General features: G+C 37.9%; 1 protein-coding gene across 1 annotated transcript in view; it reads left to right on the top strand.

The window, feature by feature from the left end:
* Positions 1 to 15,706, top strand: part of LOC145995376 (uncharacterized) — a 532,139-nt gene that overhangs the window by 495,682 nt on the left and 20,751 nt on the right. Inside the window, exons 10-11 of the mRNA XM_083131981.1 lie at positions 3,768 to 4,019; positions 13,403 to 13,623. Coding sequence (XP_082988107.1) covers positions 3,768 to 4,019; positions 13,403 to 13,623 — 473 coding nt within the window. The remainder of the gene's footprint in view (positions 1 to 3,767; positions 4,020 to 13,402; positions 13,624 to 15,706) is intronic.

Here is a 15,706-nt window from a genome sequence, read left to right on the forward strand (position 1 = left end):
TTTTGGAACTATTTGAAACAGCGGACGAAACGTCACGAACAGACATCCACGCAACTTCAAGGCCTCCTGACGGACGTGCGGTTGCACATTCATGTTGTACACTTCCACATGTTGCTCACTTCCACATGTTGCACACTTCCACATGCTCCCTACCACACAGGATTGAGGTGGTTATCCAGGCCATGTGCGGTACCACTCGATATTAAGTATGTTCTGCTAGGGCTAACTATTTATTTTGCCTGGAAGTTTAATTTGATGACCTACGTAAGAGAAATCAATTCACACAAATTGTGCTTTTAAAATAAAATAGCAACAAGCATTATGACCGATCAAATAGAAGTCAATTCGAGAACTATTTAAGGTACATTTAATAAAAACAATTTTGATATTTTTAAAATATTTATAGAATTTTTATTCTATTTATAAAAGTTTGACAAGCCAATCGTAGTACTTTTCAACACATTAGCATTGGAAAGAATGTTCAAAAATTCCCTGGGTTCCGCACGCCTTCCCCCAACCTCTCCCCTTCAATTCGAAAACTGCTTATTTCCTCTGAATTTGTCCTGATATTTCATCTTTTAAAACCTTACCTAGTAATATTAATGTAAATACTATTATCTAATTTTGTTCCTTGTGCCTTACAAAGTAAGTGTTTTCATCCAAGATCTATTGAATGAATCTTCCTGATCAGATGCGTGTTGGATGGATCCGGAATAAAACTAGCGAAACAGATTTTGAGGGAGTCGGTCGTTCTACTGACCACTTTTTCCCCTATAACCACCGTCAAGCAAAGATTCAATTTTCTAGTGTCGCAACCTATAGCTAGTGCTTAAGTCACAGGAAATGTATAGTCTGTGAGGAGTGGCAAAGTGGTCGCAAGAACCGTCGTTGTTCCTGCTCCCTAGCAGGTCTTACATGGTCTCCTCAATGGCGAAGTGGCAACGTCATCGTCTTGTCATCAAGAGGTCACGAGTTCGATACTCAGAGGACGCACATAGTGGTTCGGACCCCACTTTATTCCCTATCAGCTTATTTGTACATAAAGTGGACTTCAAACCCTCAGTCTCGGAGTTTAAGGGGACATCTTTTCTAAAGACACCCAAATGCCAATGCACCCTGGACTTCATTTTGCAGACTAGCGAGGCTGTGGCGTCTAGACTCAGTCAGTATAACCCTCTGTGAGACTAGTGTTCTGATTGTCCTTTCAGTCTTTTTATCTTATTACCATTCATCCTAATCTTCGCGATTAGTCAAAAGTGGCAGAAAAGCGAAGTAAAATAAATAATATAAATAAAAAACAGGTTCTTCCAGAATATATAGCAGAAAAGATAAAGATGATGATAATTGAAATCTCATAAGTTTCCTGTGTAAATTTTCACGTGCTTGCAACTGTAATGCATTATACAGTATGTGTTCATTTCGTATCATATTGCTGTCAGTCAGGATGCTCTTGCACTGATTGATTGATCGAATTGTTGTTTTAAGTCCACTTTATGCACAGAAAGGCTAATCGGGACTGGGCCTACAGTTTAAAGTGGAATCCGAACCACTGTGCCATGTGCCTCCACGCTCCTGCACTGTTCTGTTGCTGTACCGAAAACCCTTAGAAGTGAAACAGAACATTCAATTTCTTCTTCAACTTCTGTTCTTCGCTCTTTTATTTTTCTTCCACCTGCCCTGAAACTTTCCCCCAGGAAAGATACTTCCCTGTGGCTTCTGGGCGACAGTGATAGATGGCATTCGGAATAGCCTTCCAGAAACAAAAGAAGACATAGATGCGAAGCTAGTCCTACCGGAAAGCAACCACCTGCGCCATCCGTCTTCTCTGTACATTGTCAGGCTTAGCGTGGATCAGGGAGCGTGTGGAAACGCGAAAAGCTACGAATCAATGATAAGTAGAGAAAGTTTGACAGAAGCAAAGCAACGACCCGAAACACAGACAAAAAAAAAGGCAAGGACGGGGATGAAAATGCCACATTGGGTTGTGAAAACTTGAAAGCCTTTGTTTCCAAACGGAAAAAAATACGACGTCGTATATTTTTCTGGGAGAGCGGAACAAAACAAATAAAACTAGAGGCTCAGAAACTCGTTAACTTTGGTTTTTCTTTGCTCGTTTTTTAGCAGCATTATGACATGATGTATGTTTACTTCATGCAAGAAAGTCAACATTGGCAATGTTAAAGCATCGAGCACGGACCCATAAGAAAGTTTTGTAGGTAATCCTTCGAGATTTTGCATGAAAATATCTCAAGAGTTCTGTAAGGGATTATAGAAACCATTAAAAATCTTTTTCCCAGGGATTTCAGCTACTCCTTGTTGTATTTTATCCTTTTTTCACATACCTAGTGTAATGGTCTTCCTCGGAGTGATGGTAGAAGATAAACTTCACAGTGGAACATTTCAGAACCGCACAGAACAAATCCAAAGAATGTCAGTTAATACGCAGATAGCACGAAAGCTTGTGGCAAGCTTGAGGTAGCTTGTCAAAGCCAGTTGGAGAAGGCAAGCTTGTGGCAAGCTTGTACACCCATTTCCAGGTCGGTTATCGCTATCAGAAAAACATTTCCAGAACTTAAAATTCTACCTGGAAACAATTTACTAAGTAGGTACCTGAACCCAATATAGCCTAGTGCCCAATATGGCCTATTTGTGTTCCCATGTGTTACATGGTTAATTCAACAGATGACGTTATTTAGACTGTCCAGATGACGTGATTGAATCAGTTGGCTGAAGCGAAATAGCTGAGCCTCGTGATTGTGTTCTACGTGTTTTGTCATTGCATAGTGAAGTTATTACTTACTACATCCTCCAAGTAATAGGTATTTATATGTATAGTACATGATATGATAGCTCATAATTTATACTTTACAACAATGTACTTAGTTTAGACTTTAATCTAAAGTACTGTTTATAACTAAGGAAAAATAACAATATGTAAGGTGTACTTAATATGGCCTACAATACATCGTGAAAGACATGCGCAAGTGTGACGATGTGACATTTGTTACTCTTATGTTCACGTAGTGTGTGTGGAACCCACTAAAGATGATAAAGGACCTTTCATTTGCCCAGACTATGATGTGTAATCCATGGTTTTCTGGTAAGAAATTGTGACACGTCACTCCCTCATTGATTGGTTTGTAAACAATGTTATTTCTTTGTGCAAACCTCACATATCATTATGTAAATATCGTTTGTAAAGGTAGCAAGCGGCCCCGGCGCCCACCTAGCGTCGAATGTCATGGGTACCTGGGAGAAACCCTGGGGGGTAAAGGCGGTCAGGACCGTGATGCTGATCACATCACCCCCACTGACGACCGGATCAAGAAAGTGTGGGGCGTTACCCCCACACCCCCTATACGCCTTCATGGCGTGGTGCTAAGCACAGGGGAGCACTTTACTTTTTTTTAAAAAAAAGGTAACGTATATGAGGCAAGTGAGTATATCATTCGATATCTATCTGTACTTTTTAAGATATCAATTGATGCGTTTGCACATTTCTGCAACTTTTTTCTTGATGCGCTCACGCATTTCATAGTTTTTTTCAATTGTTGCATTTAATGTACTGTGTGTAGTTCTAAGTGTGGAAAATAGGTTTTATTAAGTTCCCCAAGTTCTACAATTTGTTCAATTCTGACATTGGTGGCCTTCTCTAAAGACGTTCGTTTCAGTGAATGCTTCTGTAAGAAACACCCCATTTAGGAGATCGAAACTCGGTAGAATACCTACATGGTGACACCGCCTAATGCACTTTTTGAATATTCCAGAGATCGACCCCAACCTGGTGAAGCCGCTGGAAGGAGTGACCGGAAAAGGGGTCGTCACTTACGGCCAAGTTCCTCCGGAAAGGGTCGACCTGGATGACCTCTGCCCTCCGCCTCCGACCTGCCAAGAGTGTCCCGATCCGAAGGAATTCGCCTGCAAGGACGGGGGCTTCTATCTCATCGATCTTGTCGGGAAGTTGCAGATCCTGCCCTTCGGCAACGAGACGTTTCCAGGCCTTCCGAACAGGACCATGGGTACGGCAGCTGACGTCATTATTTTTAACAACCGCTGGTAACAAGCGGCTAATTTTAAATGTAAATATATCCGTTGGAAGCTCCGTAGAAATACCCCATGTATGTTTATCTTGAATTCAAATGAAGGTACGAGGAAGTAGATCTTTCACGTTAACAATGTGTTGTTTTCCTCCCTGTTCACTTGACTTACTGTTGCTATAGCAACAAACAATCCAACGTCCACAAACGATGTCCATCCCAGCAGTAAATCAACCTAAAAACATGTAATTTGGTGTACCGGAAGATAGTCAATTGAACCATTCTATATCCAGAGAAAACCTCTTCGTCCCTCTATATCTGTAATTCCTATATACATAAATATATAATTTGTTGGGCTGAAAGATATATCAAATGCTAGGATAATGAGATATTAAACATGTTGATCGATAGGCCCGGCTGTCTGTCAATGAGAGTCAAAAATTAACAATATCTTCATTATAGCGATCTTTCCGTAGCAAATAAAAGCAGACATACCGTATTTGCCGGCGAAAAAGACGCACTTCTTTACTTTAAAAATAGGCCTGAAAAACAGTGTGTGTCTTTTAGGCCTAAACTTGGGAAGACGGAACAGGCCTAGCATTTCAAACGTTTGTGAATGAGTCAAAGCTTTTTGGATGTTGTGAAAACTGAGACAGTGGTTAAATCATTTACGAAGTGTGGCATTAGTAATGCACTGGATGGTACAGAGGACAATTGTTGTTTGTGGACTCAGATTCTGATTTAGATGAGGTTTCAACTGACTCTTCATTTAGTTCTTGAGATGAATGACTGGGTTTTGAAGAAGAAAATTAAAATGTATTCTTTCCTAGTTAGATTAGGTAAGTTATTTGTCGAAAGTAGGCCTACACATTACTTCATATTTGAAATACTGTAAATTAATTATAATATGCAGTGCTAATGATTTTTTCTCAAAAATGTGCACAAGAAATTGGGTGCGTCATATACGCCGGCAAATACGGTATATTTTGTGTGTAAAATTCCTATAAAATAGTAATTTTAATAAAGAAACAGTGGTCATCTCGTTTCGGCGTTCAGAAAACTACCAAGCGTATAATGAAAAGATTTATTTCGTTTATTTTACTTCGCTTTTCTGCCACTTTGGCTAATCGCGAAGATGAGGATGAGTAACGATATGATGAAATTGAAGAAGGGACACTTAGAAAGAACACCCATTGCCGGACCGGGATTCAAACCCGGGACCCGTATAATGAGAGAAGAATCAAGTATTAATTGTAACCAAGGAACAAGGAGATTTTGCAATGTTCTATCACAATTGCATCTCCAACCCGTTTTATCAGAGTTCATATTGCAAGTTAGAATAATTAATTTTGTCCATTGAGAATACACTCCATTTCGCCTGCAGAGGAAGTAGATCCCCTGCAACGCCAAGTGATTTCGGAGATGAACATTTCGTCAAATTCTTTGAATGCTTCGATCAGCCTGGTTTAAAAAAAAACAGAGTGCCGCCATCCCGGATATTAAATTCCTAAAATGTTCCCGTCGCCCGCTATTCAGTGCCTGGAATCTATTATACGCGGAAGCATCTGCGCTGGTAATGGTTTCCTAATGAACAATGGCGTCATTAGACATTGAGTTGGAGCTCGGTCATCGATTATATCTGATGAGAAATATGTTTTCCTTAATACTCGTCTCTTCAGGCAGGAACCGCACACCACATTGTTCCGTCCGCCACTTCTGTCTCCATAGCGACCGTGTTTATGAGTGCGTTCGAGATGTTATTTAGCCACCGTGCCATCTGGTGGGATTTTCTAGAATTTCTCACAATGGGGTCATCTATATAGGTACAGAGATGAACAAAGAGAGGAGTATCGTGATATCAGATATCTCTGAAAATATATCATGAAAGGAAAAAACTGAACTTCCAACACACGAAATACGAAGAAGGAGGCAGTAAATTAGAAAAGTGTAAATTTAGGAATACGTAGTACAAATGGAAGTGAGCATAAAATAATCTTCCAAATATTTTATTAACAAAATATAGAACTAAGCAAACATGTCAATTATTATTACTACAAAAAGAGAAATACAGTAATTCAAAACTTCTGAAAACAACCGCCTTATTGGTAGAAGGTGTTTATTTATTTATTTATTTATTGAACTCAACAGGTACATACCTAATTACAGAGCCCATATGAAGGATACATAGTCATTACAATTACATATATTTTTGTAATATAGAGATAGAAATTATATATAAATATATATACATATATACATACATACATATATATATATATATATATATATATATATATATATATATATATATATATATATATAAAATATTAAAAATATTTTTATATATATATACACTTTATCACACAATTTAAATACAAACTTATGTGTTTAAGCTTAGGCCATTGTGTTAATAGTGGCTTTACTGAAGTCCCTTAGGTTCATAGAAAAGATGTCAATAGTGTTATTCTTGATTAGCAAGTTATTGTAACTGGTGCACATTCTCCACAATGGAGATTTCTTTTTAATTTCGGATCTAGTCTTTTTTATAAGGAAAACTTCATTCTTTAGTCTAGTTTTCGACGACGGGATTCGAAAATTAATCTGGCAGAGTAGATGTTCAGCATCTATTTCGTGATTTAACAATTTCCACAAGAATACTATTTCATGTAATCTTCTTCTGTGACACAGCTTTGTAAACCGACATTCATATATTAGGTTGTCGTAGTGTTCAAATGTGGGGTAAACTTTCTGAAATTTGTATTTTAAAAATCTAAGAAATCTCGATTGGACTCTTTCAATTGCTACACTGTACTTTGCTGTGTCTGTATTCCATATAACAGATGCATATTCGAGTTTGGGTCTTACATATGAATAATACAAAACTTTTAGTGTCTCTATACTCTTGAAATCCCTCCCCATTCTAAGAATAAACCCAAGGTTCTTGAACGCTTCACTAATTATTTGTTCTACGTGTTTATTAAAAGTAAGATTTGAATCAAAAGTAACCCCTAAATCCTTGACTGTAAAATTTCTTCCTAGAGTATTGTTGCATATTTGATACTGAAATTCAACTGGGTTTTTCTTTCGAGTATATGTTACATAATGACATTTACTGATATTTAGTGTTAAATCATTGATTTTTGTCCACGTTTCTAACTTTGTAACATCATTTTGAAGTTGCACACTGTCATCTTGTTTGCTTATTTTCCTGTAAAATTTCAGGTCATCTGCAAACAGCAATTTGTGTGAGTTTTCAAATGAATCCGGCAAATCATTAATAAGTAATGTGAAAAGAAGTGGCCCAAGGTTAGACCCCTGAGGTACTCCAGAGGTGACTCTTATCTCGTCGGATGTGTGGCCTTTATACGTTACGTACTGCTTACGGTTCTGCAAATAGGAAGCGAACAGTTGACGCAGTGGTTCAGAAATATTGAAGCATGCTAATTTACTTAATAGAATATCGTGGTTAACCAAGTCGAACGCTTTGCAAAAGTCGGTATATATTACGTCAACCTGACCTCCTTCGTCCAATGTTGAACTAATAAAATTGGTAATATCGGAGAGATTGGTCAACACCGATCTACGTGGTACAAAGCCATGCTGAAACGATGATATTACAGGTTTTACGTGGGTAAATATGTAACGGTGCATGATTTTTTCGAATATTTTTGCTGGGGCTGATAATATACTTATTGGTCGGTAGTTTTGTACGTCATTAGTGTTATTACTTTTGGGAAGTGGACAAATTGCCGTGGCTTTCCATTTTCCAGGAAATTTGTGTTTTGCAAGAATTAAATTGAAAATGAGATATAACGGGTATTTCAATATATTACTGCAACCTTTGACTACATAGGGCGGTATCTTGTCCGGTCCGGCTGATTTCTTAGGTTTTAAGTTTTTAATTGCTTTTTCTACGTCCTCAATTCGTATCTCTGTAATATTAAGATTATCCAAAGTTTCATATTGTTTATGGTTAGGCAATACTTTCATGTCATATCTAGGGGGATCTTTTTTATACACCGACTGAAAATGCTGTGCAAAAGCTTCGACTACTGATAGTCGGTCTGACAACACTTTATCTTGGAACAGTACAGGATCTTGGTTACTTTTCCTGCGTTTATTTGTAACAAACGACCAAAACTGGGTGCTACCTTTTGCAATATTTATTTCCGAATTGGCAACATAACTGTTGTATGCATCAATAATTTCCTTACTAACTATTGTTCGAAATTCGCTAAATTTATTGTAGTGGTATCGAAAGTCTCCCGCCTGTTTTTTCCACTTCTTGTGGTGATAATGTTTCCTATTTATATTTTTAATAATGCTGCTCGTAAACCAACACGGGTACTGTCTTTTGCGGCTTTTCTTTAAGGGGATACATTCATCGAATATTTTATATATAATTTCATAAAACACGTCTGTAGCTTGATCAACGTCATTCTTTGTTTTCAATACATCCCAGTTCGTGTTAAGCAGCTTGTGGTAGATTGATGGAAAGTCGGCTTTACTAAAGTTGTACTGTAGCTTATGACAAGTTTTGTCGCGGGTTTCTTTGACATAATTAATATCTACTAGCAACGAGGGATGGTGTGTGTCTTCAGGAACTAGCGGCTGTGTGTTTCGTGTTACTGTTATTCCCTGCCCATTTATCAAAAACAAATCGAGTGTTTTCCCATTGCTATTTTTAATGTCGTTCAAGCTTTTTAGTTGATATACATTAATAAAGTTGTTTAAATCGAAATACGTTGTTGCTGATGAACTAGTTAGATTGTAATTGCTACCAGTTATATCTGTCAGATTAAAGTCCCCACCTATCAGTAGTTTAGCGTCACCAGGTTGACAGTGCTTTTCTATGAACCTAAAGAATAAAGTGTATGTGTCTTTGTTACTACCAGGTGCTATGTACACAACGCAAATATATACAGTTCCTAGTCCATTTAACCATAGTTTAATCAAAATGCAGCAATAGACTCCCGATGGCACCAACGAAGTGTTAGGATTTGATTCCCGACCTGGCAATTAGTTTTTCTTTCTGAATGTCCCATAATTAACTTTATCTACTCTTTTTCATCCTTGTCGTCGCGACTAGACAAAGAGGCAGAGAAACGACGCTAAATAAAGAAAGCATTTGTAAATTTATTTGCGTGTATTTTTACATTTTATTATCTTACAAAACAAAACGTAAATATTACACCTACGATACAAGAAATAGGTTCAATGAAGGAGGAAGCAGATAGAAAAAGAAAGAATAACAAGACAAACCAGTGATCAGCTTATTATATGACAGCATCCTTGTTACCAAATCTGAAGAAGACTGACACAGTTTAAAATAATGACTAAAAAGGAAACTTCATTTAACTAACTCTCTAGCCTTCTCAAACCCGAAGGTTTATGGTTGCAGCAACACAAACCTTCCACCTGTCCCTACCCTGGGCAAGATCATTCCAGTCTTTTCCAATCTTGCCGATTTCCATTAGGTCCTTGTCAACGTTGTCCCTCCATCATCGTCTTGGCCCTCCTACAGGTCTCTTACCATCAGGTTTCCAAGCATGAATCCTGTAAACTCTTCTCGCCTGACACTTCGTGCCACATGGCCTGCCCACCTAAGTCTTCGTGATTTAATCAATCTAATAATATCTAAGGGTTCGATACCCGGTGGAGGCACATGGCACAGTGGTTCGGATCCCACTTTAGGTCCAGTCCCAATCAGCTTTATGTGCACAAAGTGGACATAAAACAACAATTCAATCAATCTAATAATATCTGGACATGAATACAAATTATGTAGTTCTAAATTATGTAACCTTCTCCACTCACCTGTCTCCTCATCTCTTTTAGGTCCAAATATTTTTCTAAGAATTTGATTTTCAAATACTCTTAATTTATGTTCCTCTCTCTTAATGCAAGGGACCAAGTTTCACATCCATATAATACTACAGACAAAATTAACTGTTTTGTGTGCAAAGTTAAGCTTGGTTGGCCCACGTTGCCTAGCACACGACACACCGGCTCGGTCCCCTCGACAGACAAAGACCGGCGTCGCTGCCTACCAAATATCTTTCTGTTATAAATATATAAATGCCACGACTACGCTCAGTTCCTGCGGGGCATGAGACCCCGCATCCTAAAGTTCGGGTAAGGGTCTGCTTTTGAATAATAATATAATCAAAAGTTAAATTTACACTTACATAACCAAGACTTCAAATTATATTAGCCCTTTCTCATGCTTGAACTCCACCGCAATCGCACCCGCATTCCACTGACCAGTGAGCATACGCATACGATTCGCGATTGAAATCAGCATAATCAATTCTGGCGTCCTTTGGATTGATAAGGCCTCCGCCTCACTGACCAGTAACGGCGGGACACCTCTCCAACCAAAAGGAAGTCAGTTAATTTATACTTATTAGGCAAACTTACTACAAAGAAATACCAAATAACGATTATAAATTTATTTACTAATCCATATATATGTTAGGATAAAAGAAAGTATACAATCTTCAGATCGAGAGAAAATTACAATGCCAAAATTTAATTTCTGTTCAAATAACTTCCGAAAAACATAGACTGAAACTTGCTTTCTCATAAAATACAATCCAGAGAGCTCTCTCTTATATAGATATATATATATATCGTCCATATCCCAGCTTAACTTGGTTTCAATAAACAGGTGACAAATTAACAGCAATGATCGACAATTTCCATTAACCAAAACCAAAATAAAATTACATAAACTTCTTATCCGTAAATATCTATTTGTGCTTCTGTCATATTTTCACTTCAGTATTATGTTCTTTAGAACTCTCGAGGTATACTACCCTCTTCGGGGCCAACCTCCAATAACATTCATAACTAAAGATAAGGGGAGCCTGTCTCTACCCAATTACCAAAGCCATCTCTCGGCCACAAACTACAAATGTTCGCGTGGAATTCCATAACATAACGGGACTCTGTCTACCCTTTTTGGCTACTTACATTGCAAAAGCAAAACAATAGACTTTTACCTTAAACGAATTTCTATAAAAACATTTACTCGACCGGTCACCTATTATAACTGTTTCAAAATTATATCTAACATAAAACCAAAATAAGAAAAACCAATAAACGTTCCGGATATTCAGACTTTAGAAACGGGCGTGAAACTATATAAGTTATTAGATTTAAGAGACATCCTCTGACCAGAGGTATGCTCTCGGATTTAAGTATCAAAGAAACAAATTTATTTAAATGAACCTCCTGACCAGGAGAATTCAAAATGATTTAAGAATTAAAACAATTAACTCGACGAGAAGGATGTATAACTTGAATTTATACCGGAGTCACACTGACCAGTGCCAACTTCGATAGAATTTATGAAACAAAATTTTAAATTATTAAGATTAATTATGTATAAATCAAATTATTTACAAGCCTGCCAAAGTCCCCTTTAAGGATCATGCTGACCAGCACAAATCCAGAAAGGTGGCTTACGGAAAACGCAGGACATTGTAGAAGGGAGAGCTGACCAGCCACTCCCCTCACAACGCCTGTGTTCTCCCAGCCCTGGACCTCGACAAGCGATTTAATCACCTAACGATTCCGGAATCTACTGCTATACTGATTTAATCTGCCAGCGAGAACGCTGATATTTATACTTGCGAGATTGCGCAATCCTATTTCTCAACAAAAGATTTCGACAAACTGAAAAGTTATTTTTAGCATCTAACAATTACCCCTTCCAAAAGACATATCCAGAAACACAATGCAAGCTAAACTTATTTACAAACCCACGCAGCGCCGAACGAAAAGAACTCATTGTTGTTAAGGAAGAAAAACAACGCAAGCTTCTACTTGCTTTGCGTTCTTTCTCGTTGGGCCGAAACTGCGTTACAATGTTAACAAAGATAAAAGATAAAAATGTACAGTCAAAAGATTAAAAGTCCAAATGAATTTATACGAGGGCTATTAAATATTAAAAAGATTTGCCAAAAATTTTCAATCGTTACATGTGTATTTTAACTTTTAGTTTCTTGGATATTATACTTTTATTATGAGGAAGCTTCATTTTCCAGAAATAATAAACAGAACGTCAGTATTTAACAAAAGTAAACTCTGTCCCAGATTAAGGGACAAGGCTTCGGGAAGTGGTGGCATCAGCTCCGGGTCCCGCCTGCAAAAGCGGTCTAAACGGGAAACTTTGAAAAGGACCGCAAAATGAAAATAACATTAGATTCTGAAGAATGCAAGAAAAGAGGAGGTTGTTCTTGTTCTTTCCTGCCATGCACATGCACAGTGGTACAGTGCACCGTTTGCGCTACGTATCCGGAGCGGTGTACAGTGTGTTGTATGATCACGTGGTATGTACTTACCAATCAGTGAACGTTGAAAGCAGCGCGTAGGCATTTTTGAAACTTTAGGCGCCTACTCCATGGGGCATGGGGGGCTCGAGCCCCACAAATGTTAACGATGTGGAGGCAGAGCCCCCCAAATAATTTTGCCTAAGGGGATTTAATGTATTATTTTGCTTCTCTTGTAAAGTTTACTCTGAATTGTGCCACATGAACTTAACTTTAAATACACATTTGAAATGTTCTAGACCATCAACTTTGGGGAACTGAGACCGCTAAACCATCAACTTTGGGGGGGGGGGGGTGCTATGGCCAGAGACAGAAAAACACATGACTTATTACTATATACTAAGTATGTAATTCTAATTTTTTTTTACTAAAAAAGAGTTTCAAAAGACAATGTGCATGAACTGGGGTAGTGGATGGGACGTTCGAGCTACAAATGGCTCTCACATGACATTCAGAACGAGATCATTGATATATTAATGAGATCTGTTTTGCGCTCCGTGGTAGCAGTTATTATAAGTCTGGAATAATTTTCTATTATGGTTGACGGAACTTGTAACATCCATCCGTGGACAATTAATATTCGAACTGTGAATAAAATGTTTGATATTTTTAAGGAATTCATGGGCTTTTATGAGATTCCGAACACTGAGGCCAAAACTTAAAAAAGGGAGAGAGTGAGTCATTCATTAATTTATTTCAGTGATCAGAGCCCCCCCCCTCCAATAATTTTGACAAGTCGGCGCCCCTGGTCCCCACCCCACTATTCTTGCATACAAGTGTACTTGGTTGAACGCAATTTCGTGGCACCAACCTGACAGTAGAAAATCCATGCCAATTCGTCATTATTTGTGCCATGTAAGTCCTGGAGCTTTCAGAGATGTTTTGCACATGATTATGTGAAATGCACCGCCACATACTTTGTACGTTATTTCTCTGCTTAGAAAAATATTTAGTGTGTGGTCTAAATATTTTGAACCATTGTAAAAAAAATAGAAAAAACACATATCTTATCTTCATTCTCTTTTTCAGACTGCATATTGTATGCTGTGGGGAAACCTGTCTATTTGCGCTACACCGATGCTGCGTATGGTAGTTGGATACAAGACGCCCTCCCGAAGAACAGCCTAGATGCTGAGAAGTACTGGGTCACCAAACACGACGACACATTTCGTCTCTTCGAATTCGCCAACAAGACAATGTTCCGGAAAAATATTTCAACGAAAAATTACACGCTCCCTTACAGGTTTAAGGTATAAGTCTTATTTTTTTCTAAGTATTCTCAAAAATTAATTTAAGAATTAGCCCTAGCAATGCCAAGGTATTTTTTGTTACACAGATTACCAAGGGGAAGGGGCCTCAGAAGCCCATGAATGAAAGTTCAATTGAACTGGACTGATGTGTGTTTTCTATCATTTGTACACATAAGTTAACTAATTAGACACTACTTTCATGTTTTGTTATGGATTAGTTGTACATGAAAGACAAATTACATAATGATTTTTAAGTAATTATAGTAAATCACTGTAACATTTATTACTTTTCTTCATTTACAATGTTGATACTTGGAACAATGCTTAAACTGTGCAAAATTCTGGCAACGTTATCTTTTTTTTCTTTTTCTACTACCCATACATTCATTATTTCAAATTGTTACTATAGATTAGCAATTGAATATATCCTCTCATGTATTGAAATACCTTTAAAACATCATTACGAAATCTTTCCTTAGAATTACCAAGGGGTGGTCCTTTGAGGCCCATAAATAATATCAACGAAATAAAGTAACTTTTTAATTAACATTTTTGGGGAAAGTCACGCGATGTCATTCTAAATATTGCAAAGAAGAATTACTATTTTTTATGAATTTTTACATTGATGGATATACATGGAATACGCAAAAAATGAATCAGTGAGCGTGAGAGGCCCCGCTTGGTATTGCTAGGGTTAATAATAATAATAAGCCGTTACATAACAGCCTGTGAGGGCCAGTGCCTCACCTACGGACTGCCAGCCTCACTCCCACCAGAGGTCGGAGATAATCCAACAAGTTACGGAATGACGTGTGGTCAGCACGGCGAATCGCTCGTCGTTTCTGTAGGTTTTCTATGACCGGGTTACGCTCCTCGTTCGTAGCTCCTTTAGTGGACTAAATATGAATTACATTTCAGTATCTGAGGTATGGCATGCACATAATTACGCCTAAAATTACACTAAAAGTACACAGGAATGTGATATTCGGTGGTCCGGACCAACTCTAGATACACCCCTGTTTTGATTTATTGATTTAAAATTTTGGGAGGTTTCGGCACGCACGGCCATTTTGCACCCTTCTATGTATACGGGGGAAATTCCTTTCTCTCATAACCCTTATTGTACGCATCCATACGGCGTTTGTAAAACAGTTATAAAATGAATGTAGTTTTCCAACCCGCACTGAATCACAGGCGGGAATCATAAAATTGATACGATTAATTTCATGCAGATCTTGTTATTCAACGGTAAGTGTGTTATTCGGATGGTGTCGATGTGAGAAACGGACATATCGTAGAGGGAATATTTTCCTTTCAACGACTGAAAAAATAATGAAAAATTATTGGAAAAGCAATATGATTCCCGGAGGTTAAAATAATATATTTTTTTTTTCAAGCAGCCATTACAGAGAATACTACAGGGACCGAATTTGTCGGTATAAATCAAAGTACCTTACACGTTTTGCTTTATATCTGCTTGACAGAAATAATGATTTACTCCAACCTTTTACACACCCGACTCGCAAGCTTGGTCTGTGAGCGTGGCATGGGCAACGTACGTTATTTTTCCCTCCAGTGTCGTAAACGATATATCTCTATCTTTACCCATTTTTCAATTCCAGTTTTCCAGGAATTGGGACTGCATTTTCATGCCGCGTACTTGATGACATAAAAAGATATTCTCTTGCAACGACCTCCAGCCCATTCGTTCTTCTTGTCGCCGAAATGTAATATTGTTTTTTTTTTTATTCTCTCTCTGTCTCTCTTTTCGAATGTAACCAGGCTTTCAAGCTTTATTGCCTTCAGAAACAATTTAACGGTGAAACATGTGTCTTTGACTCCATAACATGAGCAAAAACAAATTAACTGAAAAGAGAGATACAGATGTGGAATTTTTCGGATATGTGTGTTCGCGAGTGTGTGTAAAGTCGCAAAGAGGGGAGTCTGTACTCGTTTCACGAGGATGCTAACCAGGATAGGCTACGGAAAATTGTAAGGTGGTGCCACGTGAAAGAAATGTTTATTGATAAATTAAGTGAATGTAGACTTTATTATTGTTACGTCATTAATTTTGTTGGGATGG

This window comes from Lepisma saccharinum, chromosome 11 (genome assembly GCF_977018435.1).
Source record: "Lepisma saccharinum chromosome 11, izLepSacc3.1, whole genome shotgun sequence".
NCBI classification, from domain to species: Eukaryota; Metazoa; Arthropoda; class Insecta; order Zygentoma; family Lepismatidae; genus Lepisma; species Lepisma saccharinum.